Consider the following 27759-nt stretch of genomic DNA (forward strand, 5'->3'; position numbering starts at 1 on the left):
CAGTAAAGCCATCATTTTTGTCAGAGAGTGTCTGAGAAGGGATGATGGTTCCACCATACAGACTTTCACCAAATTATTCTCTCATTAATATGCTCATTCATCTCTATACAAAAGCAACTGTGTAACGTAATTAGAACCGTCAAATCAAACTGAAGTGCAAAAACAAAACTACTTGGCAATTAAAGCTGTTTCCATGGTTCACCACCCGAAAGCTATTTCAAAGCTCCAGGGATCCAGAGTTTAGAGTTGAACATTTCCATTATGAGAAACACACTTCTTCATTAAAGAAAAACTCCAGTCACCGGGATCAGGAGACGCCAAACATACACACACACGCTCAGACGCCAGTGAGTCGTATTTTTGAAGCTGTGCGTCAGAGCCGTGCCATGGGCCAAACCACTTATTAAACAGAGGAAAGCCAAGTGCCATAAAGGCAGGAGGCTGGCAACTTGTTATTATTCTTTCTGTGAGGTGAACAGCCAGAGATCAATGGCCGTGGTGGTTTCCTCTGCCACAACTATGGCCCAGTAAAGTACAGAGCCCCAGCCGACAGAGACAGATATTAACTAGCTCAGTTCCTTTGAAGCGAATGCCAAGAATAATTTCCCACATGTAACATTTCCCACCAAAACCACAGAGTCACTGCTGCATTCTCTACCCCACCACACAGAGCCAGGCCTATAGGCTACATTCACACAGAGTGAGAGAGGAGAGAGTGACAGAGAGAGAGATTGAGGGTGAGAGAAAACCAGTGAAAAAGGGAGTGGACACATATCATTTCTGTCATGAAATTGTCTTTGTGAAAGTACATACAGTGCCTTCAGAAAGTATTCACACCTCTTGACTTTTTCCATATTTTGTTGTGTTACACATTGGGATTAAAATATATTTAATTGTCATCTACACAAAATACTCTGCCGTAGTGGAATATTTGTATTATATTTTTATGAATATAAAATAAACATGAATATATCTTTATTAGTGCCCCAAGTCAATACATGTTAGAATCACCGTTGGCAGCAATGACATCTGTAAGTCTTTCTGGGTAAGTCTCTAAGAAAAGGGGATACCTAGTCAGTTGTATAACTGAATGCATTCAACTGAAAGTAAGAGCTTTGCAAACCTGGGATTGTACAATTATTTGCCCATTATTTTTTTCAAATTCTGCAAGTTCTGTCAAATTGGTTGTTGGTCATTGCTAGGCAGCCATTTTGAAGTTTTAGTCAAAGCTGTAACTAGGCCACTCAGGAGCATTCAACACTCATGTCTGAGAACGTCGGGAGATGACGTGGAAACCAGTCACTAGGGGCAACAGTGAGCACTGTTACCTTCAAGTAGGTTTTGGTTATGTTAAGGTGTTGTGGAAAGTGGTGGTGGATGGGTGTAAGCGTCTGCCTCTGGTTGCATGTAGGAATCCAGTGATATAAAGTTGTTTTTGATATTTTGGTTTTAAACCTATCCCTAACCTTAACCTTTACTCTAACTATTCAGAGTTAATACCAAACCTTAACCTTTACATTAACTATTCAGAGTTAATCCCTAACCTTAACCTTTACATTAACTATTCAGAGTTAATACCAAACCTTAACCTTTACATTAACTATTCAGAGTTAATCCCAAACCTTAACCTTTACATTAACCATTCAGAGTTAATCCCAAACCTTAACCTTTACATTAACCATTCAGAGTTAATACCAAACCTTAACCTTTACATTAACCATTCAGAGTTAATACCAAACCTTAACCTTTACATTAACCATTTGGAGTTAATGCCAAACCTTAAGAATTTGGAGTTAATGCCAAACCTTAACCTTTACATTAACCATTTGGAGTTAATGCCAAACCTTAAGAATTTGGAAACTAAACTTAACATTGGAAGGATAAAGAGAAGTAACCAAAAACTTTGAAATTTGACATTTGAGAAACATGGATGAACATCTAATTCTGACGTGAGACTGTGAGAGTCTTGCTTTTTGCAGTATTATTTAGTGCCTTATTGTAAACAGTATGCATGTTTTGGAATGTTTGTTAGCTGTACACGCTTCCTTCTTTTCATTATGTAATTAAGGTTAGTATTGTGGAGTAAAAACAGTGCTGTTGATCCACAGTGGCGTGTATTCATGGATATCTCTGTGTTTCATAATTTTACTACAATTCGCAAGAAGCTGAATGTATCTCACAGGAGAAAGCATCCGAGCGAGCAAACCAACACCCCTCTGTCTGTCTAGTTGCTGTCTAGTCTGTCTCGTCTAAACGAGTATACTGTTGCCACCCTTGGCATTGAAGGCAAGGGAAGCCATCGAGCATCTGGCCTTCCTTGACAAAAAGAGTATAATTTGCCAATCAGCGTTGTGCTAAACCTAGCAAGCTCAAGTGTGAATGGTCCTGTCACACCAAAAAAAAGTGTCAACGGAAGCCAGTTTGGATTTGGCCATCACTCCGGTCTTTAAGGTGTCACTGTATTAGACCAAGCAGAAGTGATTTGATGATGTTGAAATGTTGAAGTTGAAATGGTGGAGGCAGCTCCTGTTTTCCACTTATGGAATTGCTTCAGGGGGGGTTGAGCATTGGCTTCCCCAGGGATTTTACCATCCAAAGTATAAGTAATAACTTCACTATACTCTAAGGAATATTCATTGCCTGCTTATTTTCTACCAACAGGTTCCCTTCTTTGTGAGGCAATAGAAAACCTGCCAGGTCTTTGTTAGAAATTCATTGCTTGACTGAGGGACCTTGCAGATAATTGTATCTGTGTGGTACAGAGGTGAGATACAGTCATTCAAAAAACATTTTAAAGACTATTATTGCACACAGAGTGTAATTTATGTGACTTGTTAAATACTTTTTTACTCCTGAACTTATTTAGACTTGCCATAACAAAGGAATTGAATGCTTATTGACTCAAGAAATTTCACATTTTGTTTTTTTATTAATGATTAAATGTTGAAAATCATAATCCCACTTTGACATTATGAGGTATTGTGTCTATAGCGGTGACAAAACAATCTCAATTCAATCAATTTCAAATTCAGGCTGTAACACAACACAATGTGAGTACTTTCTGAAGGCACTGTAGCTACCTGGACTATCTACATTGACCCTAACTTTGACTCATCACATGCACTGCTGCTACTATTTATTATCTTTCACTTTATTCCTACATGTACATATAGTATCTACCTTGACTACCTTGCACATCGACTCGGTACTGGTAGCCTGTGCATATAGTTATCATGACTCATTGTGTATTTATTATTACATGTCTTAATTTTCTATTATTTCTATATTTTCTTTCTCTCTGCATTGTTGGGAAGGGCCCGTAAGTAAGCATTTGACTGTTAGTCCACACGCGTTTACGAAGCATGTATCGAAAAATGTGTATTTGATTTGAAAAGAGACGTCTTTTTGTTAGTGACAGTAAATCGAAGTGAGGATGTAGTCCATCTTCTCCAACTCTCTGCAACCATAACGCTCGTTGTAATTAAATCCTGACATTTTAAAAACTACAAAGAGCTCATTTAAAATCAGAAACGTGTGCTGAAACTTTTCATAGTAACTTGATGTCAGATCATGCCAGCAATATATGCCAATTTAACCAGTTCCATTTCAGCAGAGCATATCTGGGAGCTTTTGATTTCAATTACGCAAAATAGAAACCTTTGTAACCTCAATAAAAAATCTAATTAACTGCTAAACATTTGGTTCATTAACCAATGTATTGATGGTCTATTGCAAAATGATTGTGCAAAACATTGAAAAGTAATGCAAATTCAGTGAATTATAAGAATGCATAAAGCACAGGTCGAAAGAGAACTGTTGGACTAGGTAAATGCAGTGCATTCGGAAAGTTTTCAGACCCCCTGACTTTTTCCACATTTTGATATGTTACAGCCTTTTTCTAAAATTGATTACATTTATTTTTTCCCTCATCAATCTACACACAATATATTATAATGACAAAGTGAAAACAGGATTTTAGACATTTTCGCACATTTATGAAAAACTAAACAGCAATACCTTACCTTAAGTATTCAGACCCTTTGTTATGAGACTCAAAAATGAGCTCAGGTGCATCCTGTTTCCACTGATCATCCTAGAGATGTATTTAGAACTTGACTGGACTGCTGTAAATTCAATTGATTGGACATGATTTGGAAAGGCACACACCTGTCTATATAAGGTCCCACAGTTGGAAGTGCTTGTCAGAGCAAAAACCAAGCCACGAGATCGAAGGAATTGTCCATAGAGCTCCGAGACAGGATGACACAGAGCGAAGCAAACAGTACACAGGCAAAGGTTTAAATTATTTTTAGTACTGGTATGATACATATTTACAATATAATATACTTAAAGTTTTAGCCATATACCGTTACCGATGATAGAGGCATGCTTCTGCTTATAGACTATTCTACATAAGGCACAGATCACAGGTCATTTAAGGGAAAATGCCTCAAATGAGAGAACAGAAGAATCGTGAAAACCACCCAGTCCTACACCAACCAAGAACTTTTCCCATTACATGGAGAGTAAACCTAAACATATCCTGGAATATAGTATTAATAGCAAAAATGTTACATGTTTCTTCTTGATACAGCAGTAAATAATAGCTAACTATATAGTATTGAGGAAAACAGACCATGAAATGTATGTTTGTCTTTCATTCTCACAGGCACATCTCTAACCACTGCTCCCTTATGGTCTACAGAGCAGTCCTCTTCTCTTAGTGACACCAAGTGTGAATTTCAATAATTTCAATAATCTGAAGTGTGTCTCTCTCTTCTTCTCTCCTTTATCTGCACTGACCTGAGAACCCAAGATAGGTGAAAACAAAATGGTGGATGGTGACATTGGCAATTTACTTTCACCTGTCCATGTTTTTCACAAGTGCAGATAAAGGAAAGGAAGTAAGGAGAGGAAGCCCCTTTAGACTATTGGGATGAACCTCAGTTCCCTCATCTGCAGAGCAGCTGTAGTTCAGAGGAGCTGCAGGTCAGTGCAGGAGAGGCCAGCTCCTCTGCTCCTCCCAGGGCGTCCTGCCCCTTGATCTTCAGGTTGACAAACTTGATCTTCCAGCTGTTCTGTTCCAGCGGTGAGCGGATGAGGCCAAACACCTGTTCATATACTCCTAGGCAGACATCATCTCTGTGAATGGTCCCTGCCACAGCCACCAACACCAGGCCGTGGGGGGAGGACAGGACCTTCAGGCCAGGAGGGTCAAGGTTGGGGCTCAACAGGAGCCTCTCGTCCCTCGCCAGGGCCAGGAGACGCAGGCTAGTCAGCTCAGAGCCATGGAATTCTTCCATTTGTTGGCCAACAGCACTGAGACAGAGAGTGAGAGAGAGAGGTCCTATGAATTAATATGGTATTTAATACTGTATGGTCAATACAAAAGAAAATGGTAAGTTAGTCAAAATCAATGCTTAGTCCCTAAGAGACTAAAAACTATAGAATTTGTGTCCAGATTTTTACCTGGAGAAGAGGCGCAGACGGACGTCCTCCCAGAAGTGTTGTGGTCCCCAGTCCTTAGGAGGCTGGCGCAGGGAGGGGTTCTGACTGTTGAGAAGCTGGAAGAACCACTGACAGAACTGTCTGGCCAAGGCCAGGTGGTCAAAACCAGGACTGTACCCTGCCTCAGAGGAAACAGAGACACTCTCAGCTGGTCTCAGACTTAGGCTGGTCTCAACTGCTGGGGTTTGATAGTCCAATGCCTACAAACAAGACCACAGACATTAAGTGACAAAAGCATGTTAAAATGTTCTTGCCAAATTCAGCCTCTATGAAACACAGAAACACAAATGTGTCTATACCTTCCCAGTAGACCAAAACTCTAGAGTCCGCTTCACTAGCTGGTGTTTCTCACTGTTGGGGGGCATCACCACCCCCTCCTTTGCCAGGTACTTGAATATAACGTCACGGTGGACCTTTTTTCGTTTTAGCAGCTCCTCCGTATCCTTGGTGTATGAAAGAATGGCCTCAACTGCTTCTGTAACAGACAGACGACCCCAAGATTTGACTATGGTATACCATTTACAGATCAAAACTTGCAATGGTTGGCAGCTAGCTAGTTAGCTAGCCCAATAATGGACTAAAGGAGCCTAATGTTACTCCTTATAGTCCAAGGACCTTACATGTTCTGTTTAGAGGCGAATTAGCTGTCAGCCAAATACTCCATCTAAATGTGAATCAATTCTCAATTGAGGTATAGTACTAGAATCAAAAAGCCCTTTACTTTCATATCACAAAATAATTTCACAAATGAAAAATATACACTGTACACTGTTTTAACAAAGTTGCAGCCAACAGTGCTGTAACTTGGAAATATTGCCTTGTGGGAACCTTAAGGTGTGTAATAATTTAACCTTTTGTTTAAAAAAAATATTTCTCGATTATATGAAAGATGTTCAATCTTTGTTTCTAAAATCATTCCACAAGCGATGCGTTTTAACGTTCATAACAAGCGTCGGGGCTCTTAACAAAATGCCCTGGCCAGAAGACACTATCATCAATAGGCGCTAGAGGTAGTTATGAGTGGGTTTAGCTACCCCTTGATCATTGGATGAAGGCGTCTTCTGTATTGGGGTGTTTTGTTAAGAGCCCCGACTTTCGGTCTGAACGTTAACATCATGGCTTGGGGTATGGTTTCGGATGCAAGAAAGGTTCTTATCTTTCATATCTGGGAGAAATCATAAGAGGTTATATTGATACACATATTTATAGGTTTCGGGTTCCCACACATATGTCCCTGTTACAGCGCTTGTTAGCGGAAAAATACGTTAGACAGTGGTTAGACTAGTTACATGTGCTAATTAGCTATCTGCGTCTCCGAACACCTGTGTGTAACCAAACCGTAGACGGACGCCAAAAACACGTTGACACTGAACAATACTCCCGGCTGCGACTGTATTAAAACAATGTACAGTAAGTGTGTATTTTGCATTTGAGACATTTTTTCGAAGTGGGGGGCGGCAGGTCGCATAGTGGTTAGAGCGTTGGACTAGTAACCGAAAGGTTGCAAGATCGAATCCCCGAGCTGACAAGGTACAAATCTGTCGTTCTGCCCCTGGACATGGCAGTTAACCCACTGTTCCTAGGCCGTCATTGAAAATAAGAATTTGTTCTTAATTAACTGACTTGCCTAGATAAATAAAGGTTACATTTATTTACAAAAATACAAATTGTGATATGAAAGTAAAGGGATTTAGGATTCTACAGCCGAACCGCAATTGACAATCGATTCACGTTTAGATTGAGTATTTGTCTGTTTTTGTATCCAAAGCCAATTCGCATTTAAACAGAACATGTGGTCTTTGGACTGAAAAGCAGCAACGTTCGGCTCCTTTAGTCCATTATTATTGGGCTAGCCTAGTTAACATTAGCCGCTAAGTTCTCACCTGTAATGTTTTCCACTGCAATCATTTTGTTGGTGACTGTATCGCTAAGCGAAAGTATGTCGCCCCTTGACATGATACCCAACATATTTTTACAGCCCTTACGCTCCGTATCGGACAATACAGGCATATTTAAAACGATAGTATACAACTTTTAACCCAGTAAACACCTGCAATGGCTGTGGTTGTACTTCCTTCATCCACCACTCGAGGGTACCAAAGGGAACGTCCGGGAGGAAACACGGCATCCCTCAAAGGTTCCGCAAGTATTTGCACACTGCCTGTAAGCAGAAGTGACAGTGCCATCTACAGTGAGTTAACTACTCATTTTCAGCATGTACTAGGTACAATTTTTTTTTCTTAATAATGCATACTAAGGCATTATTATCGCGACAGAAGAACATAATTTATTCCGTGCATCTCTGAGATTTGTCGATAACGGTTGTGGCGTATTGCAAGTAACGTTAGGGTGTCCGACGCCGTCCCAAAACAAGGTAGGCAATGATGATAACTAGCTAGCTAAGGTTACCTAGACTATGCTATGGTGAGTATCATTACCTAGCTATGTCAAGCATCTGCATTTTGTATGATAGTTTAATGTTGGCCAGTTGATAATACACTACTGTACTGCTGGGCTTCGCAATCATTTAGCGATTCAGTAGCTAGCTATACGGGTCTTGCCAGCACAGTATGATGACGTTAATTAGCTAAGGGTGTTCCTAGCTAACGGTACGTTAATAACCCTAGTAACCCAAACAACCTCAACCCTAAACTAATCCTATTACCAGAGACGATGAACCTCTTTGCAGAAGATTGGACAAAGTGGATGTCATCAGTAGCCACGTTTTTTAAATCTTGTCAGATGTATTAACAGGAAGTTGTAGGCAATGTTTAAACCACCGAGTCCTTCAACAGTGTGTTAAATGTCATCATGGAGGTAAAAATATACTTTTTCCAGTATTGATGAACTCTGCAGGTAAGCATGTTTTGAGGAGGAAGTTGATAGCGTACCATGATTTCATCAACCCAATGAACCTATATTGCAAATCACTGTCATTTCCCCACAAGGAACTTGGTACATAATTATTGCTACACATCCTCAAGGAAGTGTTGTCAAAACACTTAATTTCACCACTACCACCCAACAATGCTGCTTACTAAACCTCTGTCTCTTCTCTGTTTATCCTCTCCGGTGGCTGTTTAGATGGGGGAATCTGAGGGCAGGGTGCTGGGCAGGGTGACGGTGTACTCTGTGCTGGGCTGTCCCCACTGTGTGCAGGCTAAGACAAGCCTTGGCCGTCTGGGTCTGCCTGTGTGTGATGTAGACATGGGAAAGCACCCAGAGCTCCGGGACAGTGTGAAGGAGCTGACCGGACGGAGCACAGTTCCTCAGATCTTCTTCAACAGTGTCCACATCGGGGGGAATGATGACCTGCAGGAACTGGTGAGAACACTGTCTCTCAGATGGATGGATACATTGTCTCTTTGACTGCTCTATATTCAGTCATTCAGTTAAGTGAACGTTAGGTACTTTACCAAAAAATGTACAAAAGGTGGGTTTGCTATTGTAGTTAGTAGAGGCTTGCTTCTGAATGCCTTACCTGGCTAAATAAAGTTTAAATAAACACTACTCTCTGAAGCTTCCAGAGGAGTTGGAGCGTCTAGTGCGTTTGGTGAGGGAGGAGCCTGTCTTGTCAGAAGCCCTGCCCCTGCCCCTGGCCGAGGAGAACCAATCAGATGGCCCAGACACAGCTGAGGAGGCTGATGGAGGTCAGTGGACACACAAGAAGCCCTGTGCCTGATTAGATTACGGTCGATTTAGAGTTGGGCCCTGCTCTATAGAAATGTTTGCACCTTAGAACTGGAATGGGTAGACTGGAATGGCTGCAAAGACACATTCAGTCAAATGTGTTTATTAACCATTTTTGCCTATTGCAGTTAAAAGACAGACCTCCTGCGGCGAGACTAATCTAGTCTTCCTCTAGTTATAAACATGAGCTCTGATTCGACAGGGTTATTTGGATATGATACTGATATTACCGGACATGCTACTGTTTGAATACCAGCTATAATATCAGTATCATAAGACCTGGGGAAGAAGTGTCTGTCTTGTCAGTGTGGAATGTTGGCGTCTGCTGCATGAGAGACAGGCTGGTTTTGTGGTTTTGTTTCAGCAGCCACAGCTCTCTGTGTGTGAGTGTGTGTGTGTGCGCCCATCTCCTGTCACCACAGCAGACGCAGAGACAATGGATCAGTGTTACCTGATAGCCAGCACCTGGCCTCTCTGCCCAGCCACAGTATGTGTCTGAGTTCTAGTCTCCTCTGCTACCACTCAGGTCCATAAAATACATTCATACAGACTACAGTAAGAAATAAATATTGTCAATTGCTCCAACCATGTTCTCTTACACATTCCTATAGTGTTGATGTCTGGTGAGTGGCATCCATTCACACATTAGATGATTTTCAAGCCCTGTGTGCATTCTCTGCAGAGTTTAAGTGTGAGAGGCATGCGTTAGCGGACGTGGTAGAGGATCTCAAGCAGAGCGATGTGATTGGATTTCAGTGGAGGGGACTGAGCATGTGCAGAAACAGCTTCACAGGAGCACAGCTGGTTGGCTGGCTGCAGAAAGAGAGGGGCATGGGTAAGGAATGAGTAAACAGATATTCCTAAATTCTACGTACAAATTCTAATTCTATTGTTCTATTCTATGATTCTAACTGATTCTAATTCTCGGATTCTGGCAGAGATGACTAAGGCATGTGAGACTGGGCAGATGTTACTGGACAGGAAGTACATGGTGGGCGTGGCTGGGGCAGGGAAGGGGGAGGGGTTTGGAGTGAGTGACAGGCTGTACAGGCTGATGGAACGCAACCCTCACTCGGCCCTGAACGCAGGACAGACTGCTGCATGCTCTCCTTTACAGGGTAGGTAGGGAGGACTCTCTTTTCTGAGTCTGGTTCTTCTCAAAGTTTCTTCTTGCTAGTGAGCCTTTCCTTGCCACTGTCGCCTCTGCTAGCTCTTTGGGTGGTTTAGGCACTTTCAGATAAATCACACTGTGTAGGTGTGGGCTTTCCTGCATGGAGCTTCTCTTTCTGCTAGTTAAACACATAAGTGTAAGAGGCAATCCACACCTGGTGTGGGCTATTACATTAATTCCCTGATACGATTAACTGGGATTGCAGTAGGTGTCCTTAAAAGCAGCTGATCTGTCTGTGTTCGTGCAAACATGTGTGTGTGAGTCTTATGTCATTGCATAAGTTTAGCTTTTCTGCATGCCTCTTGTTGTCTTGCATAAGAAGTAACCTTAATCAGAATGTCTTTCCTAGTTAGGACATCTGCTCATTATCTGTTAAAAATAGATTATTAATGATATAATGTGTCTATATTCTCTCTCTTTCTCCCTCTCTCTCAGCTGCTGAGTTGTCTGCCATTCTAAGGAATATGATCCTGAAGTTGTTCTCTGAGTACCTCTCTTCTGATGGAAAGGTAAGTCACACTGAACTTACTGCACCCTCCACTACAGTAGATATATTATGACATGAGAGTTGTACTACAATATGTGTGTTTCCTTACAGTGTGTGGACTACAAGGCCATGTCCCTGAGCCCAGTGTTTGAGCGCTACTGTGAGCTGGCTGTTCAGCTACAAAGAGTGGAGCTGCTGTCGCTGACCAGAGAGGAGAAACTAGCCTTCTTCATCAACATCTACAACGCTCTGGTCATTCACGGAAACGTCCGGATGGGAGCCCCAACCAACACGTGGCAGAGATACAAGGTAAGAGCACCATCTAGGATTGTGGAAAGACAACAAGTAATAGTCTGTTTAGCAGTGATATAACTTTGTTCCTTTGTGTTTGCAGTTCTTTAACTACGTGAGCTACCTGATTGGAGGAGAGGTGTTCACTCTGCAGGACATAGAGAACGGAGTTCTGAGAGGGAACAGAAAGGGCGTCGCACAGCTTCTCAAGCCCTTCTCTAAGACTGACCCTCGTCTACAGGTACACTACTCCGCTGGACCGGGAAAACTATTCAACTTATTATCATTTTTTTTATTCACATCTCTGATTTACTGGTGAAAATGTATGTGCAACATTTCAGATAAAAACAATCTGTGGTAGTGGTGATAGTGGATGTTCTCTGTTTGTCCACCAGGTGGCTCTCCCAGACGCTGAGCCTCTCATCCATTTTGCGCTGAACTGTGGAGCTATGGGCTGTCCACCCATCAAAACATACACTCCACAGGTAACACACTGGGTTTTTACCCTGAAAATACTACACAGTATTTTATGAATCTGGAGTCACGTGATTTGTCCTCTCTGACCAATCAGGACATCGATAGTCAGCTGCGCACGGCGGCCGAGTCCTTCCTGGAGAACGATGATGGCTGTGTGGTGGATTCTGAGAAGGGCGAGGTCCGTCTCAGCCAAATATTTAAGTGGTACAAGGCAGACTTCGGAGGCACAGATGAGAAGGTACCTCAAAACTGACCTTTTACCTTTAACTGAAGAGTACGGTCTCCTGTCCTAACACAGCCTTGCCCGGTCTCTCCTTCAGCTGTTGAACTGGATCCTGGAGCACATGGGGGACTCTCCCAAGAGGTCCAGCCTGCAGAGTGTCCTCTCCTCTGGGAAAATCAAAGTCAGCTACCTGCCCTACGACTGGAGCACCAACAGCTCTCACTGAGGCAGAGTAACAAGCCATAGGAACACACTGTTCTGTCTACAACACAGAGAAACACACAGCTCAGCCTGCAGACATGTCTATCCTCAGTAAAGAGGTCTGTGTGTCTAACCCTTTCTTTCAATCTGCTTCCCTACCCTCCCACAGCATGTGAACCTATAGTTTAAACTGGTTTTACTTCCTCTTCTTACTGGGTCTTCCATTTTCAGTCTTGGAAGTGCTAATGCTGCATTTTAGCACGCATCTACTTATTATACATTTGTTTTATCATTGATTATAAATATATTTATTGATACTGTATATGTTAGGAAGGCTTGATTAATTCCATGCATGTTTATGATCCAATTCAACATTTAAAGGACACATTTGTACTTTTTCTAACAAAATAAAAAGTTAACTATTTATAAATTTAAAAAAAGATCTAAAACTGTTTAGTAAAACTTATCTTATCCCAAATGGTTTGTTCATCTGCTTTATGCACACCACATTGTGCTGGTTTCCGTATAGCCAGGTACCAGTACCTTGTTCTCCAGAAAGAGCTTTGTATTGTGTAGCACACTGAGTCTGTTCTAGCCCATCTGTTTTTAGAACTCTCCCACGGTATGACAATGGAGGGGTATGTCTCCCTCTTTACCCACAAATCACTTGTGTGTTTATCTCAGGTCAGCTGCCCCATGATGCAATGGTAGGACTTCTTGTATGAACAAAATCTGGAAAACTGTTGTCATATCACTATAACATGTAATATCTGTATCATTCATATACTTGCAGTGTACTGCACTATTTCTGTCAAATCCTGATGTAGCTTAACCATTTGCTCTGTCTCCCACTCTGATGTTTGGCTTTGTTTGTTGGGTTTCTGTGAGGCTTGCTGTACCTCTAGTGAAGCAGATTCTCCAGTGAGAGGAATAACTCTCCTGCTCTGAAGGCAAAGCCGACCTTAGATACTGTTTAGAAGTATTACTAGGCATTACTATTTTTACTGTCTCATTCACTCACTGAAATGCATGTTACAATGACTGGAATGCATTAGTTTGTTTGATGCATGTACTACTGTATGCTTGGGATGCTGAATCCTCTCATCCTGAAGCCTGTAGTTAGAATATATGACCCTGTTCTCTAGCCAGTGCCTTCTAACCCTGCATGAGAGAGAGAGTACCTCAGACCCTGGCCACATCTATAGCTAGTACTCCTATTACAACTGCTCCTAACCCCTACTGCCAACAACAGGCACCAGTACTCCATATTAACAGAGTTATAACTACTACACTGGTAGACATGTTGCCGGGAGATTCCAGTTGGTCAGTGTTCTTTACTCCTGGTCCTGGATAGCCACAGTATGTGCAAGCTTTTGTTCCAGCCCTGCCCTAACATACTTGTTTCAGACCTTGATTAGCTCCGGGACCAGTAATGAACACTGCTTTAGTAAGGTTTCATGCATCTGCAACAGTAGGGGCTTGTACTCTGAATGATACCCTAAAAGTTGGAGCTCAGTCTGCTCTGACGACTACTGTACTTCCCTAAACTTACCTCATCTCTCTTTGTATTTGTCAGGGGTAAAAATGTGATGCAAACCTGTAGAGAACAACACTGTCGTGGCTTTTGCCTGGATCCAACTATGACCTAACTCTGAAGCAATACTTTTTATGATGGAAATGATGCAATTTGTCATCTGAAATAAATATCTTATAGTTCACTGATTGTGCTCTCCCTTCTTGACCCGTTGCAGTAAAGCACTACTTTGGTTCATACTGGAAATTGTTTATTGAAAACAAGTGACTTTTCTTTAAGAAAAATAGAGTTGAATTGAGTATATTTTCATTGAGTACAAACTTATAACATTTGTACATATAAACAACCAATGCAGGTAAGTGCACATCACCATATTCATCCCATTATGGGCTCTTCAACAGTGATTTTTATTCTCAAATGAATTTTGGAATCACTTTTACAAAATATTTAAATTAAATGCATAGATGATCCATTTCTAATACATTGTGAAACAGTTTAATTTGTCAGAACAAAATCAGTTAAAATACTGAACTAAAATATAGATTTTATGTGCCAACTAAAACTTATGCCTAAGAATACAATTAGAATGACTTTTGAAGCACCATACCTACTGTGTGATTCTTCATATTGATTTTAAAGCAAATAAGAATTGAACAAAGAAGTGTAATGACAAAGGCAGTACTGTTCGGTCCACATGTATGTACAGGGAAGTGTAGCAGTAACACTGATTCCAGATGGTTGTGTGTGTTGTATTTTTAGTGCCCGGCAAACTTCAGGCCACGAGTCTGGCCCTACAGCTCTCAGAGCCGACTGTCTGCTAGTAGTGCCTGTATTAGGCCCAGTTCAGAGAGTACAGATATAACACAGAAGTGGAGACACCTGTCTGATAGGAGCATTGTGGCGCTTCATATGGTCTCTGTAGTGCTTGAACATGAAGAGCATTTCACTCCCCTTCACCACTAACCTGGGAAGGAATAGAACGAAATGTATATTTGCTTTACAAAACAGAGTTGTCACATTACTATGCAAATGCTTTTTGTATATGATAGAGAAACTGTTGACCAAGTTCATGTTTCAAAACATTCTCTCCCTTTTGATATAAAGCTGTGCTCTATTCATTAGGTGTACCGTAGCTCATTTTCAAACATGCATTATGATAACAAGCTCAAAACTTGTTTCAACAAATTACAATTATGATAAATGGATATTTGCATGACAATTAATCGTTACCCCAAATGTAATAATGGTCACAGCCCTAGCTCCCCGTTTGACAAATTCAATGAACAGAAACTCCCACGTACGCTACTCACTGTCGTCATCGGAGTCGAAGCTGAAGAGGGAGGAGCAGGTATTTTGGGAGAGGTGTTTCTCCAGTTCTTCGGTGCTAGTGAAGGAGGAGAAACACTTGGAGCAGCGCTGTCTTTGAGGGGCCTCCTTCTCAGCCACCACCTCCTTCTTCCCCACCACACTCCTCTTTACAGCAGCCTTACTCTTTTTGCCAGGCCCGCAGGAAGTGACCTCGCTGGGCTTCCTGCGCTTGCGCATGCTGAGGGCTGCCTCGGTCAGGTATGTAGAGGGGGGCGGGCGGATGAGGGGAGCTTTGGCCAGTGGTAGGTAGGAAGGATCCTCTTGTTTTAAGGTCTTGTGTTCCGCGATAACCGGTTCCTCTCCGCCAGGCACCACCTGAGCCAAACTGACGATATTGTCCACGTCCCTCATGGTCATTGGCTCAGTGATGTTTTGGAGGATTCTGGGATGGGGGTGTGTGGATGTGGTGGTTTGGGATGGGGGTGTGGGAGAGGTGGTAGTGGTGGCAGGGACGGCTGTCTCGGGGCCTTTGTCTTTCTTATCCTTTTCATCATGGCCGTTGATGAGTTTCAGTGTGCAATGATTAGGAGGTGTGGTGACAGCACCATGAACAGTGCCTGGAGTCTCCATTGGGCCATCATAGTCGTTACCGTTGGTGTCTGACTCCGGAGTCTGCCCCTCCTCTTTGGATGCGCTCTGCTCCTCTGTCGGCTCGTCATTAGCCTGGCCCTGGATGTAATGCCTCCACTCATGGTCGTGGAGAGAGGGGAGACGGGAGAAGATCAGCCCACAGCCAGAGTACCCACAGGGGGCCTGGAGAGGCAGGTGCGTATCCATGTGCTCCCAGAGTAAGTGGCTTCTGTAGAAGCGCTGGCCACAGTTCAGGTGGAGACACACCTGTTTCAGAGGAGCATCATGGATCTTCATGTGTTCTAGGAAGTGCTGGTGGTTCCACAGGTACCTGGAACAGAAAAGAATAGAGACATAAGCAACACCATTTTCAACAAGCTACGGCCTGTTTTACCGGCTCAACCATCTATGGGCTGGTTCCCCAGCCTAATCATGGAGAGCAGTAGATTTGGTGTTCTCACTGGCTTCTGCAAGTTGTGTCTCAGGCCTGGCCTGAAGAACATTTCAAGGTTGAAATATTGTTTTGATAGAAATCATTTGACAGCAGTGTGTCCCTCTTTTCACCTGTTACAGTGAAGGCACTTCTCATGAGGATCAGAGCGCCTGCTTTTGGGAGTAGGCGTTTCCCTCTGCCCCCTCCACCCGTGCACTGTCACATCCTGGCTCTTCGCCCTCTGTTTCCAGGGGGCCTCGCCCTCAGGGCTCAGCTCTGTGGTAGCGCCCTGCTCCAGCTCGTCTTTAGACTGGGGCTGGGTATAGTGCCTCCACTCGTGGTCGTGGAGAGAGGGGAGGGTAAAGAAGATCTCCCTACAGCCGGAGTACCCACAGGGGGCCTGGAGAGGGCGGTGGGTGTCTATGTGGTCTTTGAGCTCCTGGGCAGTCTTGAAGCGTTGGTCACAATTCGTGTGGAGACACGCATGTTTTAGAGGAGCATCGTGGAGCTTCATGTGGTCTCTGTAGTGCTCAATCACCAACAAGAGCCTGGGGCACAACAAAAAAGATGGAGACATAAGTGACACCATAGTAAAGTTGGAACCCCCGCCCCACCTAGATACATTTTGGTCTAGTTGGAGCCTACATATTTTTCTGTGCCTTTGCATCTGACCTGGGAAATAATCTGTGGGGAAAGACCCTTCTTACCTCTGGCAGATCTGGCACTTCCCCTTCCCCCACTGGAAGGTCTTGTCCAGGACGGCTGCGTCCTCCATGTGGTAGGTGACAGCGTGTCTCAGCAGCGATGGGCCGATCTTCATAAAGATGCTGTCACAGCCCTCTGAAGGACACAGGTGGTACTGCTTCTGCTTCCCCTCCTCCTCTCCTCCCTCGCTCTCCTTGTCCTCTCCTCCCTCTGTCTCCTTCCCAGGCACCACCTCTCTCACGATCACCACTTTGTCTTTCACAGTCACCTGTTCATCAGTCACTTCCATAGACTTCAGGTTGTCCATGTCCATTTTACACTTCTGGTTCTGGGTCTTTCTGATCAGGTTTCTCAGGTTCTGGATGATTCTACTCTGCTTGCTCACCACCGGCTTGGCTTTAACACGTTTGGGTTTAGGAGGCTGGTCCGTCGAAGTCGAGGGCTCAGTCACGTTCTCAACAGGTTTTGCTTCGTTCTCTGAAGCTTGATTAATATTCTTTGAGGGATATGTCTCCCCATTGACAGTGGGTTTGACCTTAATGTTGGCTGTGGAAGTTCTCAGTTCCTCTATGTGCTCTAGAACGTGTTCTCTGGCGCGGTTGTACCTTTGGAAGTGTTTGCCGCAAAAGACACAGCTGAGCCTGGTCTTTCTCAGCTTCAGGTGGGCCAGGGTGTGTCTCACCACGTTGCCTCCCTTGAAGAGTTTCTGGCAGTGGCTGCAGTGGAAGCGCAGGTGTTTGGAGCGTACTGGAGCCTTGCCTGGCTTGGTCTGTTCACCCTGCAGGTGCAGAAACAAGCTGTTATGCTGTCAAAGTGGAGAGGTGATATTCACAGTACCGGGTGTACTAGATAAACACTAAAATAACTCTGGAGGAAGGTTAAAAATACATTATAGATTAACATCATAGATGAATGAATCACTAGATTTTTTTCTCTCCAGATAACACTAACCTGAGTGTTTGAGTCTGGTCCCGCCTCTGTCACTGTGAATTCACTTTCTCTAGAAAGTAGTTCCTTAGCAGCTGTCCCTTTGGAAAGTTTGGCGTAGATGTGGAACAGTTTCAGTGGACACTCCTCCATCTCCAAGGCTGGACCATCCAACTCTGGGTCAGTTTGCTCACTGGGACCTTCTAAAACCTTCACGTCTAAAGGCTCTACTTCTAAAGGCTCTATGTCAGAAGGCTCTATGTCAGAAGGCTCTACTACTGAACGTTTGGAGTCTAAAGGCTTTGCATCTGAAGGGTCTACCTCTGAAGGCTCCACTTTTAAAGGTTCCACCTCCAAAGTCTCCACCGCCGAAGTCTCCACCGCCAAAGTCTCCACGTCTGACTCTGGTTTATACTTAAACGGTCTCTCACCATATACACCATTAGGCAGTCCCATGTTAACATATTTCTCAGACTCACTGTGCTGTTGTTTAATACGAACACTGGGTTCTAGATGACTCTCTACCACTTCCCGGTCAACAGGCACTTCATTTTCAGGGAAGGACAGCTCCATGCCAGATATAGTCCGACGGTAAGGTCTCTTACTCTCCCTTCCCTGCCTCATCTCTCTCTTATTTTCCTTTTCATGCCCCCTCTCTTTCCCCTCCCCTCCCTGTCTCTTATCCTCTCCTCTCATTCCCTCCCGTCGCTTCTCCCTCATTCCCCCTGGGGATATGTTCTCCGTCTGTCTGGTCATCTCCAGGAGCAGCCATCTTGGTTTCCTGTTGCGTCTCTTCAGGATCTTGTTCTTCACATGTCTGGCCAGGTATTCTCTCTGCCGATTGGCCGGTAGCTTGGTGGAGCTTTCAGAACTGAGATTGTGAATGAGGGAGTACTTAATGTCTGGGTCGTCAGCATACTCAATATCTGACCTACACTTTCTTCTCCTCCACCTCCTCTTCCTCCTCCTCCTCCTCCTCACAGGGAAGTCCTCTGTCTGTGACTCAGAAGCATCCCCATTCAATACCTCTTCGGGTTCCTGACCTACAGTGTCAGAGCTCTCCAGTGCTGTGTTAGTGTGTGGGTGGAGGTGGGAGGCATCTGTGTGTATTCTGCATGTCTCCTCCTCCATCCAGTAGCTTGGTATCCACTCCTCCTCCACCTGCTCCAACTCCTCTTCCTCCTTCAGCTCGTTTAGAGCATCCCTCATGGCCTTGTCAGTCATCAGCTCCAGACAGTGGGTTCTCAGGGTCAGCAGATTCCAGAACTCTGGGTCAAAGAACAGACCTTCCTTCAGCACCTGGACCAGGACAGAGTTTTCAATTCTAAGTATTACATTATTATTACAACATGTATCCTCAATGAGGAAATCCAACATTTTCTTACATAGAAAAAAAATACATAGCCCAATGGGCTTTCAAATGCCATACTGTACAATGAAATACACTTTTGACAAACGTACTCCCCGGTGCCCGTCTCTGACCTGTAGGATATAGAAGCGGATGTTGGTTCTGACATGGGTGTGCTGGGGGTGTGGCTCCTCATCGGGGTATGTGTAGAGCAGATACATGGTCTTGTAGGCCTCCATGCTACGTTCCAGACAGAACGCCAGCAGGGCACAGAGGCGACATACCTCCAGGTCCCTGGGGAGCAGGAAGGCGATGGTCTTACACAGTAGACAGCGTGTTACAGGGTCAGACTGGAGGTCTGTCTGTAACGCTGTAGCACAAAGCTCCACACACAAGGGCACTCCCTCACTACCCATCTGGCAAAGAAATAGGAACAAAGTTTTACATTTAATTATGTAAATAGCAGAACAACAAAGTTGATTTCTAAGTCAGGGTAAACTAAGCAAACAAGAGTGTCAGATTTGTTGGTGTTTGGCTGTACACCCACCTCTGCTGTGATGACTTTGATGAAGGGGAAGATGGCGCTGGCGTTGATGGCGGAGAGCATCAGCTGGCGACACTCAGACAGGAATCCCTGCTTAGAGGGATGGGCCCTGAGGTACAGTCTGCTCCACAAGAACACCAGATCCCTGTATGAACGCAACATTCTATTATGTTACAGTACTGTATTATTACTGACCAGATTTAGTACAGTCGTGGCCAAAAGTTTTGAGAATGAAACAAATATTAATTTTCACAAAGTCTGCGACCTCAGTTTGTATGATGGCAATTTGCATATACTCCAGAATGTTATGAAGAGTGATCAGATGAATTGCAATTAATTGCAAAGTCCCTCTTTGCCATGCAAATGAACTGAATCCCCCAAAAACATTTCCACTGCATTTCAGCCCTGCCACAAAAGGACCAGCTGACATCATGTCAGTGATTCTCTCAATAACACAGGTGTGAGTGTTGACGAGGGCAAGGCTGGAGATCACTCTGTCATGCTGATTGAGTTCAAATAACAGACTGGAAGCTTCAAAAGGAGGGTGGTGCTTGGAATCATTGTTCTTCCTCTGTCAAACATGGTTACCTGCAAGGAAACACGTGCCGTTCTCATTGCTTTGCACAAAAAGGGCTTCACAGGCAAGGATAGTGCTGCCAGTAAGATTGCACCTAAAATCAACCATTTATCGAAACATCAAGAACTTCAAGGAGAGCGGTTCAATTGTTGTGAAGAAGGCTTCAGGGCGCCCAAGAAGGTCCAGCAAGCACCAGGACGCTCTCCTAAAGTTGATTCAGCTGCGGGATTGGGGCACCACCAGTACAGAGCTTGCTCAGGAATGGCAGCAGGCAGGTGTGAGTGCACACACAGTGAGGCGAAGACTTTTGGAGGATGGCCTGGTGTCAAGAAGGGCAGCAAAGAAGTCACTTCTCTACAGAAAAAAACATCAGGGACAGACTGATATTCTGCAAAAGTTACAGGGATTGGACTGCTGAGGACTGGGGAAAAGTCATTTTCTCTGATAAATCCCCTTACTGATTGTTTGGGGCATCCGGAAAAACGCTTGTCCGGAGAAGACAAGGTGAGCGCTACCATCAGTCCTGTGTGCCAACAGTAAAGCATCCTGAGACCATTCATGTGTGGGGTTGCTTCTCAGAACACAGCCATGAATAAAGAATGGTACCAACACATCCTCCGGGAGCAACTTCTCCCAACTATCCAGGAACAGTTTGGTGACAAACAATGCCTTTTCCAGCATGATGGAGCACCTTGCCATAAGGCAAAAGTGATAACTACGTGGCTCGGGGAACAAAACATCAATATTTTGGGTCCATGGTCAGGAAACTCCCCAGACCTGAATCCCATTGAGAACTTGTGGTCAATCCTCAAGAGACGGGTGGACAAACAAAAGCCCACAAATTCTGACAAACTCCAAGCATTGATTATGCAAGAATGGGCTGCCATCAGTCAGGATGTGGCACAGAAGATAATTGACAGCATGCCAGGGCGGATTGCAGAGGTCTTGAAAAAGAAGGGTCAACACTGCATATATTGACTCTTTGCATAAACTTAATGTAATTGTCAATAACAGCTTATGAAATGCTTGTAATTATACTTCAGTATTCCATAGTAACATCTGACAAAAATATCTAAAGACACTGAAGCAGCAAACTTTATGGAAATTAATATTTGTGTAATTCTCAAAACTTTTGGCCACGACTGTACATGAAGTATACATCACAGTGTTACTGACTAGATGGAGTACATGAAGTATATATATCACAGTGTTACTGACCATATGTAGTACATGAAGTATATATATCACAGTGTTACTGACTAGATGGAGTACATGAAGTATACATCACAGTGTTACTGACCAGATGTAGTACATGAAGTATATATATCACAGTGTTACTGACCATATGTAGTACATGAAGTATATATATCACAGTGTTACTGACTAGATGGAGTACATGAAGTATATATATCACAGTGTTACTGACCATATGTAGTACATGAAGTATATATATATCACAGTGTTACTGACTAGATGGAGTACATGAAGTATACATCACAGTGTTACTGACCAGATGTAGTACATGAAGTATATATATCACAGTGTTACTGACCATATGTAGTACATGAAGTATATATATCACAGTGTTACTGACTAGATGGAGTACATGAAGTATATATATCACAGTGTTACTGACCATATGTAGTACATGAAGTCTATATATCACAGTGTTACTGACCAGATGTAGTACATGTCTCCGTTGTGTAGCCGTTGGCTGAGGAAGGCTTTGCACAGAGACAGCAGCAGCTCATCTTTCTCCTGGCTCTCTGCATTACAGATTATCTCTACTGCATCTCTGCCATCTATCTCAGCCATCTGAGGGAGGAAACAAAACCATGAGTCCATGCTGATGATGCTCATTGTCCATCAACCTACTCTGATTAGAGAGACTGTCTAAAGATAGAGTGAAAGGTAGTTATAGATGGTTGCTGTACCTCTTCGTGCAGGTGTTGATGTAGTGAAGCCTTGTACAGGCATGTGAGGTAGGCCTGGTGGAAGAACAGGTGCCTCCACACCTCTGGGTGCTCCAGGCAGCACTTAGCCAGGGCCATGGCCTCCTGCACGCGCTCACAGGCCTGCAGGTACCGCACACGCAGCTCAAAGAACATTGGCTTCTCTGAGCTCAAATACTTCTCCACTTTAACAGGGAGAGAGAGTGGGAGAAGGAATAGAGGAAAAAAGGAAAAGGGGGAGAGGAGATAAAAGACAATAAGAAATACATAGGAACCTCACAAACAAAAAAACAAAGAGAGAATGTATATGTACCTTCTGTCTGTGTGAGGGCTGTGTCTTTCAGGATGGATTGCAGAGCGGGTCTCTCCCAGGGACCGCCATCTTTGATGATCTGCCTCACCTGCAGCAGGTACACGTTCCTGTGTCTCAGCAGGCGGCGATGACAGGCCTACAGAGGAGTAATAAAACAATTAAAGATAGTCACACACTCTATATAAAAACTCACAGTAATTTATTGGGCAAATCACCAACGTTTCGGCATCACTGTGCCTTCTTCAGGGTCAAAGAGGAGGAAATGGGACTCACATTAACACTGTTTACATGGATCATCATGATGATTGCACTCAGTGAGAATAAAAACATAACACTTTTTTTGCCTCACCTGAAAAGAGGCTAATATGTCCCTCAGGGGGGCTTCTAGGAACTCCTCTTTCCCGAAGAACAACATCAGCTCAAAGAAGCTCCTGAAAATTACATTTACACACACACACACACACACACACACACACACACATAGTGCATTTGGAAAGTATTCAGATCCCTTCCCTTTTTCCACATTTTGTTAAGTTACAGCATTAATCTAAATTTGATTAAATACATTTTTTTACTCAATCTACACACAATACCCCATAATGACAAAGCGAAAACAGGTTTTTAGACATTTTTCCAAATGAATTGCATTTAAAAACAGATACTTTATTTACATAAGTATTCAAACCCTTTGCTATGAGAGGTTTCCTCCAGACGTGACGCTTGGCATTTAGGCCAAAGTGTTCAATATTGGTTTCATTAGACCAGAGAATCTTGTTTCCTGTAGTCTGAGAGTCCTTTACGTGCCTCCAAGTGGGCTGTCATGTGCTTTTTACTGAGGAGTGGCTTACGTCTGGCAACTCTACCATAAATGCCTGATTGGTGGAGTGCTGCAGAGATGGTTGTGCTTCTGGAACTATATATACACACACAGTATCAGTCAAAAGTTTAGACACACCTACTCATTCCTGGGTTTTCTATATTTTAACTTTTTTCTACAATGTAGAATAATAGTGAAGACATCAAAACTATGAAATAACACATATGGAATCATGTCATAAACAAAACAAAATTGTCTTTAACAAATCAAAATATTTTTATATTTGCGATTCTTCAAAAAGTCACCCTTTGCCTTGATGACAGCTTTGCACACTCTTGGCATTCTCTCAACCAGCTTCATGAGGTAGTCACCTGGAATGCATTTTAATTAACAGGTGTGCCTTGTTAAAAGTTCATTTGTGGAATTTCTTTCCTTCTTAATGCGTTTGAGCCAATCAGTTGTGTTGTGACATGGGATGGGTGGTATAGAGAAGATAGCCCTATTTGGTAAAAGACCAAGTCCATATTGTCAAGAACAACTCAAATAAGCAAAGAGAAACAACAGTCCATTATTACATTAAGACATGAAGATCAGTCAATCTGGAAAATATCAAGAACTTTTAAAGTTTCTTCAAGTGCAGTCGCAAAAACCATCAAGCGCTATGACAAAACTGGCTCTCATGAGGACCGCCACAGGAAAGGAAGACCCAGAGTTACCTCTGCTGCAGAGGATAAGTTCATTAGAGTAACCAGCCCCAGAAATTGCAGCCCAAATAAATGCTTCACAGAGTTTAAGTAACAGACACATCTCAACATCAACTGTTCAGAGGGGACTGCGTGAATCAGTGCTTCATGGTCAAATTGCTGCAAAGAAACCACTACTAAAGGACACCAATAAGAAGAAGAGACTTCCTTGGGCCAAGAAACACGAGCAATGGACAATTAGACCGGTGGAAATCTGTACTTTGGTCTCATGAGCCCAAATTTGAGATTTTGGGTTCCAACCGCCGTGTCTTTGTGAGCACCAGAATAGGTGAACAGATGATCTCCGCATGTGTGGTTTCCACCATGAAGCATGGAGGAGGTGGTGTGATGGTGTGGGGTTGCTTTGCTGGTGACACTGTCAGTGATATATTTAGAATACAAGGCACACTTAATCTGCATGGCTACCACAGCGATACGCCATCCCATCTGATTTGTGCTTACTGGGACAATCATTTGTATTTCAACAGGACAATTACCCAAAACACACCTCCAAGCTGCGTAAGGGCTATTTGACCAAGAAGGAGAGTGATGGTGCTGCATCAGATGACCTGGCCTCCACAATCACCCGACCTCAACCCAATTGAGATGGTTTGGAATGAGTTGGACCGCAGAGAGAAGGAAAAGCAGCCAACAAGTGCTCAGCATATGTGGGAACTCTTCAAGACTGTTGGAAAAGCAATACAGGTGAAGCTGCTTGAGAGAATGCCAAGGATGTGCAAAGCTGTCATCAAGGAGAATGGTGGCTACTTTGAAGAATCGCAAATACAAAATATATTTTGATTTGTTTAACACTTTTTTTGGTTACTACATGATTCCATATGTGTTATTTCATAGTTTTGATGCCTTCACTGTTATTCTACAATGTAGAAAATAGTCCAAATAAAGAAAAACCCTTGAATGAGTAGGTGTGTCCAAACTTTTGACTGGTACTATCTATATATACACACAGTTGAAGTTGGAAGTTTACATACACCTTAGCCAAATACATTTAAACTCAGTTGTTCACAATTCCTGACATTTAATCCCAGTAAAAAAATCACTGTCTTAGGTCAGTTACAGGCTGACCACACCGCTCGTGTCGTGTGCGCAAGCATTGCAAAATAAATGTAGAAATCTATGTTATTCAATTATTGTGCGCGCCAACGAGTGTCTGCGTTGCCAAGGGCTAAAATAGAAATCAGTTCATTTCTGACGCAGATTGCGCTGCAAGTCCTGCCTCTCCCATCTCCTCATTGGTTTATAGAAGCAGGTACCCACGTGCCATCTCCTCATTGGTTATACCCACGTGGGTGACTGAAAGACAAACAAGGTCAGTGGCGGTAATGCACCTAATTTATGAAAGTTGCCAATTGCAATATAAAGTCAAGAGAAGAAAAAGCCTGGAAGGAAGAGAGATGACTAGAGACAATTTGGTTGACTGTTTTATGTGTGGATTAATTGCCGGAGTAGAGGACCTTGTGCATTTCAGGTAAAATAACAACTCAATGTTTATATCCCAGGACAAATTAGCTAGCAACAGCAAGCTAGCTAAATAGGATAACTTAGCTAGCAAGTGCAAGCTAGCTAGCTAAATTACCATAAAGGTTGAATGCTTTTCGACTTGTCTCCATATTAATGTAATTGGTTCAGAGTTTCTTTTGATATTTTAACCTGAGTGTCGTGATCGCGTTTGGTGTGGGGGGACAAAATAAATGTATGCGCGCAGCCGGTTTGGGTTCCATGTAAGGATCTTTAAGCTTTAACTTCCTGACTGATGTCTTGAGATGTTGCTTCAATATATCCACATAATTCTCCTACCTCATGATGCCATCTATTTTGTGAAGTGCACCAGTCCCTCCTGAAGCAAAGCACCACCAGAACATGATGCTGCCACCCCCATGCTTCACGTTTGGGATGGTGTTCTTCGGCTTGCAAGCCTCCCCCTTTTCCTCCAAACATAACGATGGTTATTATGGCCAAACAGTTCTATTTTTGTTTCATCAGACCAGAAGACATTTCTCCAAAAAGTGCAATCTTTGTCCCCATGTGCAGTTGCAAACTGTAGTCAGGCTTTTTTATGGTGGTTTTGGAGCAGTGGCTTCTTCCTTGCTGAGCGGCCTTTCAGGTTATGTCGATATAGGACTCGTTTTACTGTGGATATAGATACTTTTGTACCGGTTTCCTCTAGCATCTACACAGGGTCCTTTGCTGTTGTTCTGGGATTGATTTCCACTTTCTGCACCAAAGTGCATTAATCTCTAGGAGACAGAACATGTCTCCTTCCTGAGCAGTATGACGGCTGCGAGGTCCCATGGTGTTTATACTTACGTACTATTGTTTGTACAGATGAACGTGGTACCTTCAGGCGTTTTTCTGAGGTCTTGGATGATTTCTTTTTACTTTCCCATGATGTCAAACAAAGAGGCACTGAGTTTGAAGGTAGGCCTTGAAATACATCCACACGTACACCTCCAATTGACTCTAATGATGTCAATAAGCCTATCAGAAGCTTCTAAAGCCATGACACCATTTTCTGGAATTTTCCAAGTTGTTTAAATGCACAGTCAACTTAGTGAATGTAAACTTCTGACCCACTGGAATTGTGATACAGTGAATTATAAGTGAAATAATATGTCTGTAAAAAAACGGTGTATATATACACACACATACATATATACATACATACATACATATATATATATTCTGTGTTTTCGTTAGTATTTTTTTGAGGCCAGGGTGTGACATGGGGATTTATGTGGTTTGTTTTGTCTGGGGTTGTTTGTAATTATGGGATTGTGGTTAGAGTAGTACTCTAGGTAAGTCTATGGTTGCCTAGAGTGGTTCTCAATCAGAGGCAGGTGTTTATCGTTGTCTCTGATTGGGAACCATATTTAGGCAGCCATATTCTTTAGGTCTCTTGTGGGTGATTGTTCCTGTCTTTGTGGCACCAGATAGGACTGTTTCGTTTTTTTCACGTTTCTTGTTTTGTAGATTGTTGTACTTTCATCTTTATTAAAGATGTACAAAACTAACCACGCTGCATTTTGGTCCGCCTCTCTTTCACCAGAAGAAAACCGTTACAGAATCACCCACCAACCAAGGACCAAGCGGCGTGGTAAACAGAGGCAGCAGGAGAAGCGACAGGTGCAGCAGGAGCAACAGCAGCAGCAGCAAAAGCAGCAGCATGAGGAGCTAGCATGGCAGAGCGGCTGGAAGCCCGAGTGGCGGGCACAGGGAGAGTGTGGCAGAGTCAGACCTGAGCCAACTCCCCCTGTTTACTGTAAGGAGCCATGGATGGATTTGGAGCTGTCGGCGAAGCTGAGTGCTGAGTCTGAGAGTGTTGAGGATATATTGGACAGAGTAGAGAGAAGGCTGTTGGTTTGGCATAGTAGGCAAGGCATTCGCCCTGAGGTGCGTGTCCTCAGCCCGGTACCACCAGTGCCGGCACCCCGCACCAGGCTGTCTCTCCGTCCCATCAACACAGGTGCTCCCGCCTGTCCGACGCTACCAGAGTTTCCGCCCCCCAGTCCAGAGGCACCAGCGCCACTCAGTCCAGAGGCGCCAGAGCCCCTCATTCCAGAGGCGCCGCCTGAGCGGTCCGTCTGCCCAGCGCTGCCAGAGCCTACCTCCTCTCCAGCGTTGCCGGAGCCGCCCGTCTGCCCAGCGCCGCCAGTGCCACCCGTCTGCCCAGCGCCGCCCAGCGCCACCCGTCTGCCCAGCGCCGCCCGTCTGCAAGGGGCCGCCAGTCAGCCAGGAGCCGCCAGTCAGCCAGGAGCCGCCAGTCAGCCAGGAGCCGCCAGTCAGCCAGGTGCCGCCAGTGCCGCCAGTCAGCCAGGTGCCGCCAGTGCCGCCAGTCAGCCAGGAGCCGCCAGTGCCGCCA

General features: G+C 43.8%; 3 protein-coding genes across 9 annotated transcripts in view; 1 reads left to right on the forward strand and 2 right to left on the reverse strand.

Moving 5' to 3' along the window:
• Positions 1-4292: 4292 nt before the first annotated feature.
• Positions 4293-7641, reverse strand: LOC110520388 (uncharacterized protein C3orf38 homolog). The gene is made up of 4 exons (XM_021597673.2): positions 7392-7641; positions 5808-5983; positions 5470-5708; positions 4293-5319 (listed from the first exon to the last, which is right to left on the reverse strand). The coding sequence occupies exons 1-4, from the start codon at positions 7516-7518 to the stop codon at positions 4953-4955; spliced, it is 909 nt and encodes a 302-aa protein (XP_021453348.1). The 5' UTR covers positions 7519-7641; the 3' UTR covers positions 4293-4952.
• Positions 6530-13764, forward strand: zgc:152951 (Thioredoxin_like and DUF547 domain-containing protein). 5 transcript variants are annotated; one of them, XM_036974919.1, is made up of 11 exons: positions 6532-6656; positions 8593-8832; positions 9029-9158; positions 9881-10033; positions 10137-10316; positions 10805-10878; positions 10968-11165; positions 11251-11388; positions 11543-11632; positions 11719-11862; positions 11945-13764. In XM_036974919.1, exons 1-11 carry the CDS (start codon positions 6624-6626, stop codon positions 12071-12073), a joined length of 1509 nt encoding a protein of 502 aa, XP_036830814.1. In that variant the 5' UTR covers positions 6532-6623; the 3' UTR covers positions 12074-13764. The 5 variants fall into 5 exon arrangements, with proteins under 5 accessions (XP_036830816.1, XP_036830814.1, XP_021453346.2 ...); XM_021597671.2 differs by lacking the exon at positions 6532-6656 and adding an exon at positions 6689-6918; XM_036974920.1 differs by lacking the exon at positions 6532-6656 and adding an exon at positions 7020-7038.
• A 51-nt stretch (positions 13765-13815) lies between these two features.
• LOC110520386 overlaps positions 13816-27759 on the reverse strand; it is a 28962-nt gene continuing 15018 nt past the window's right edge. For 2 of the 3 annotated variants that reach the window (XM_021597666.2, XM_021597667.2), the window contains 11 exons: positions 22669-22750; positions 22320-22455; positions 21989-22191; positions 21733-21869; positions 19481-19622; positions 19068-19349; positions 17610-18884; positions 16661-17436; positions 16085-16501; positions 14884-15851; positions 13816-14546 (listed from right to left, as the gene is read on the reverse strand). In XM_021597666.2, coding sequence (XP_021453341.2) covers positions 14885-15851; positions 16085-16501; positions 16661-17436; positions 17610-18884; positions 19068-19349; positions 19481-19622; positions 21733-21869; positions 21989-22191; positions 22320-22455; positions 22669-22750 — 4417 coding nt within the window. In that variant the 3' untranslated portion in view covers positions 13816-14546; position 14884. The remainder of the gene's footprint in view (positions 14547-14883; positions 15852-16084; positions 16502-16660; positions 17437-17609; positions 18885-19067; positions 19350-19480; positions 19623-21732; positions 21870-21988; positions 22192-22319; positions 22456-22668; positions 22751-27759) is intronic. The other variant, XM_036974918.1, reaches the window with a different exon arrangement.

This window comes from Oncorhynchus mykiss, chromosome 3 (genome assembly GCF_013265735.2).
Source record: "Oncorhynchus mykiss isolate Arlee chromosome 3, USDA_OmykA_1.1, whole genome shotgun sequence".
NCBI lineage: Eukaryota > Metazoa > Chordata > Actinopteri > Salmoniformes > Salmonidae > Oncorhynchus > Oncorhynchus mykiss.